The 4,894-nt window shown below is 50.2% G+C and overlaps 1 protein-coding gene across 1 annotated transcript; it reads right to left on the bottom strand.

Moving 5' to 3' along the window:
• Nucleotides 1–731: 731 nt before the first annotated feature.
• LOC133889222 (uncharacterized) lies at nucleotides 732–3,095 on the bottom strand. Its single transcript, XM_062329714.1, has 2 exons — nucleotides 2,106–3,095; nucleotides 732–1,257 (listed from the first exon to the last, which is right to left on the bottom strand). Exons 1-2 carry the CDS (start codon nucleotides 2,799–2,801, stop codon nucleotides 931–933), a joined length of 1,023 nt encoding a protein of 340 aa, XP_062185698.1. The 5' UTR covers nucleotides 2,802–3,095; the 3' UTR covers nucleotides 732–930.
• Nucleotides 3,096–4,894: the final 1,799 nt, after the last annotated feature.

Genomic DNA, 4,894 nt, shown 5'->3' with positions numbered 1-4,894 from the left:
CACTCCTACTCCTACTTACCTTGCAACAGTGATACGGATGTGCTCATTACAATAGGGATCAGGATCATTTGTTGGTATTGCATTTTGTTAGGGCCATTAAGGTTTCGTTTGGTAGCGTTTTGTAGAGTGATTTTGTGCGGGAATTAACTCTCGCGCTACCAAACGTTCTGCCTAGAAACAGATTTTGTGCAAGAATCACTCTATGATTTGTATTGCGAGGTGAGAACTGAAAAATCTAGCTTCCATTTGATTCCTGGCTGATTCTCCTCGATTTTAATATAATATTCTCTTAGAAATCACTTCCACCATTAGCATATCAAAAGATTTTACAAATAGAATCACTTCTACTATAGAATCACTTCCACCACAGAATCAGAGCCCTACCAAACATATCCTAAATACTACTACTTGTTAGAACCAGATTTCACATGAAGCAACACATCACCAAGCTATTTGCAGAGCTCCTGAAATTGAAGCACCACACTCACAACGTCTGAATGATCGGTGTTGGGTGGATATTGATCGTTAGCTTGGGATCATTACGGACTGACAGTAATGCAGCACCAGTGTCCACCACCATACTGAAGATCCGAACAAGTAGACGATACTACTGCAGATCGCCAGAATTAAAATGGGAGCAGCATATGGCTCCATGGCGACCGCACTTCCAACGCCAGCACCACCACCGGCGTTTCACCTCCCAAAGGTCGCACCACACCATTCCGAAACGTAGCCAGAAACGTGCGACTCTTATTCCATCTCAAACGCGCGCGCGCGCGCGGCAAAATTTAACTGTACATAGTAATCTACCCATCCAAATAATCTCAGGTACGCAGTGTATAGTAGTATTCAACAACAACAACAACATCGAAGAAGAAGAAGAAGACGGCGGCGACGAGGAGGAGGAGGAGGCTGGTAGCAGATGGCTCGCTAGTGGCTGTAGGTGCACGCCTTCTTGAGGGAGACGGCCTTGCCCATCTTCGTCTGGTCCAGCGTCACGCTGCACCGAGCCTCGCTGTAGAACTTGGGCTTCACCAGCCTGCCCAGCACGAACGCGCGCGACCGCACCCGCACCGCCAGCTGCAGCGGCACCGGCGGCGGCGGCACCACCACCGGCGGCTCGCGCTTCTTCGCCGGCGGCAGCTTCGTGGGGGTGCTGCTCAGCCCCGACCCGCCGCCGTACAGTGGCACCTTGTCGCCGGCCACCGCGACCGTCAGGCTCCGCTGGCTCTTCCGCGCCTGGTAGAAGTACTTCAGCTGCACGCAGCACCAGCACGTCGCTGTCGGTCAATTTTGTCAAGGAAAGGCGAGATTTTTTTATGCATGGGGCGATGCGATGCAACCATGCAGGAATGCGACTTGAGCGAGCCGGATGACAGCTAGTGCTTCAGATGGTGTGAGGAAATGGAGAGAGCTGAATGAGCTGTGTGCCTGTGTCTGCTCGAGTTTCCACGGTCTGGACCAAAGGGACGTGGTCACGCGTCACAACGTCAGAGGATCTCAATCCGGATTGGTCTGTGCTTTCGTGTTGCCATCGGCACTCGCAATCGATCGCAACTGCTACGCGTGTTGTTTGGGTCAAAGTGCAGCTGTAGGCCACTGTTCAATACTTCATGCGAGTATCTGCTACTACAAGCAAAGAGACTGAAAAAACCGGTGCCCTGTTCTTACTTCATGCAGTGTGCATTCATAGACTATGACCAGATTAGGCGATTTATTCAAAGATTTGAAGCTAAACTGCCCCTAACACCTTGATTAACATAGAATCTTGCAAACATGTCCTGGAAAAAAGCATGAAAGTGACGAATTTTCAGTGTTTCTCTTAGCTTATTTCATGGCACTCAGAATCAGCTGCTACGACGACCGTGCTCAGTTCAGTTCCTTAGCTTCCAACAGCATCGAAGTGGCAGATCTTGTACCATGCTACTCCAGTATTCTAAAATTTTGATGATTTAAGGATCTAAATTCAACTCAATCGATCGCAAACCCTTCTTGAGCTAATTGAAGGGAGCATGCACATCGATCAGGAACGAGCAGATTGCTGCTGCAAGTGCTACTGATAAGGGAGTAAGGATGCATGCGTGAGGTGAGGCAGGGTGGCTTACGTTGCCGGAGGCCATGAGGAGCTGGTAGTAGTAGAGCGTGACGGGCTGCGCGGTGACGTGCACGCCGAAGAAGCTCCCCGTGTTGCGGAACGTGAGCCTCACCGTGGCGTTGAGCGTGGACATCTCCGTCGGCACCAGCGACGCGTCCGTGCCGGCCTGGATCACGAAGTTGTGGAACGTGATGCTCTGCATGGCGACGACGGGCCTCTGGTTGCGGCTGGCGCCCCAGAGGATGAGCGCGAAGAAGAAGAAGAGCGCGAAGAAGGCGCCGACGAAGCCCAGCGCGTAGCGCCACCGCTTCGGGAGCCCCCCGCCGGCGCCGTACCCGTCGACGTCGTCGTCGTCCATGAGCAGGCCCTCCTCCTCGATGGCGTCCTTCATCCACGGGGTGCCGCCGCGGCCCCCGTTCTGACCGCGGGCGCCGGGCTCGCCGCCGGCCCCGCGGCGGGAGGAGGAGGCGGAGGGCCCCTTGGCGGAGAAGCGGGAGGAGGAGGAGTCCCTGGAGGCGCGCCCCAGCGAGCGCGGCGGGGACGCGGCGGGGGAGGAGTGGAAGGAGGAGACGGCGGTCTTGTTCTCCCCGTCGTCGTGGCTGGGCGACTGCACGTAGTATGCCGCCCGCGGCGGCGACGACTGCGCCATGCTGGACGTCACTTCGGAGTCCGTCTTCGCGTGGCGGGGCGCCTGCTGCTGCTGCATTGCTGCCGCGGTCGCCTTCTCGTCGCGCTCCTCGGAGGCTCGGACGTTGCCTTGCCGGCTCGTGGTCGTCTCGCCGCCGCCTCCTCCGCGTGGCTCTGTCGCGGTCGTGGCGACGTTGGTGGGTGTGTGTGTACAAGTAGAAGGAAGCCGAGTAGCAGTAGACCAGCCGTGGTGCGCGCCCACCGGCCACCACCCTCTGACCTCGGGGTCGCCGACTCGCTAGCTGTGGGCTGCTGTGAGTTCTTTTCCGAGGACGCGCCCGGTGGGAGGCATGCGTATATAAGGGATTTGTTAGGAGATTTATATAGAGGTAAAAAATAAATTATAAGATAGATAAAGAGAATTGATAAATAAATAAATATTAAATGATAAAAAATAACTAAGATAAGTTATATGTACACAAGTCTACGTGGTTTTATATTTGGCGGCTTGCAGGGTTGGTGAGCCTAAACCATGAACGGTGAACAGGGAGTGTTTCTGGGATCTGGACCGTCGGATCCTGCTGATCGACGGCTCGGATCTTCCAAAGCCGTGCGCTCCATTTGCGATGGCCGGCACACGGCACAGGCGTACTCCACTGGCTAGAGTACTACTCTAAGCACGTCAAGAGTTTAAGACCAAAGGGCTGTCGCAGGCACGATCGTGCCATCAGCTTTTGTTCTTGGGCATGATCGAGCAAGATGGACACAGATTAATCAACGTTTAGGATTGGAGGTCAGGATCCTCAAATGCCGTTGCCGCCGCCGCCGCCGAGGAAGGGGAGAATTGGCAGCACCTGCCCATGTGCAGGTTGCTTGCTTGCTTCCCGGCTACCGCTAATTAAAAAGGTTCGCCGCCTGGATTACTAGTACCACATACGTCTGTTTTCAAATCCGTTTGGTCGGTCTTATCTGATCTGACGTGCCCGTTCCTCAAACGTGTCTGTCTATTGTCCCCTTGCACCTGCTCCTATTTTTGCTCGTTTCGTTTTCAGGCAAAGGGAAGGACACCAGGGGCAGGTCAGGTAATGCCAAACATGTGATGATCGATTCCATCGTCGAGTTGTGTTTAGTCTACGAGGAAATATTGTGTTTAGTTATTTATACGAGTACATGTTATATGAGATTGAAATATAAAAAAATAAGTGTTAATATGATGTTTATTTTGTATAAATACATTGTATAATATTTAATTAATTATATTAAATTTTAATCTAATTTAAAATATACTAATATGAGTGAACACTTACTAATCATATATTCGTATCATCATTTGTTAAGCGCATACATGTATCCGTGAGTCTAGTTACGGAGAAATGACCAATTTCTACATTTTCACTTAGCCAAGCTGAGAATCCCTTTTTGCATCCCACGAACCAGGTCCAAAAGTTCATGCAGCAACCAAACAGCTGCTCCCTTATAGCCTCTAGGCCTCCAGATAAGTGGTAAATGTTTCGTTAATTAATGACAAATTTGTTTTAAAGGACAACTAAAAGATTAGTTCATAATGTTGTTGGGTGATCTTAGTCGCTTAATTAAATGGTTGAGTGATCAAATGATGTGAACGTCAAGATTAATGACCTTTTAGTTTTAAGTATCACAAGAAGATAAATGACACTTAGAGTAGCATATGCTCTCTTTTATTCTTTGATCGTACTATAAAGAGGGGGTTAAGAGTAGTAGTTTGATCTAGTTGAGTTTAGATTTGGTTAGATGCACACTCATTAAATTCTTGCACTAGGTAGCTCAGAGAAGTTCATAGATGAGTTACAAAGAAGATAGGACTTAAAGAAGTTTGAATTTGATAAGTTTTGAAAATTCTATACTCGTTGGATGGTCCGGTGGTGAAGGCGTAGTACACGTCAGAGCTTTTATCTTGGCACTCTTGTACACGTCGAATGATCCTGCGAAGAGAAGTTGGTAACGCTGGAGTATTTTTCAGAAGAGAGATTTCAAGTTGAACACATCGCATGGTCTGACATACACATCGGAGGTTTTGCCGGAGTAAAGTCTAGATGAATTTCTTTTGGGTCTCTAGAAGATGGACTCATACACGCCGAATGGTCTGGCTTACGTATCAGAGGCATCGCTGGAGGATTCAGTGCTGGTAACGGC

The sequence above is a fragment of the Phragmites australis genome, chromosome 13 (genome assembly GCF_958298935.1).
Source record: "Phragmites australis chromosome 13, lpPhrAust1.1, whole genome shotgun sequence".
Taxonomy (NCBI): Eukaryota; Viridiplantae; Streptophyta; class Magnoliopsida; order Poales; family Poaceae; genus Phragmites; species Phragmites australis.
The sequence above is the reverse complement of the archived record's forward strand: the minus strand, read 5'-3'. Positions and strand labels throughout refer to the sequence as shown.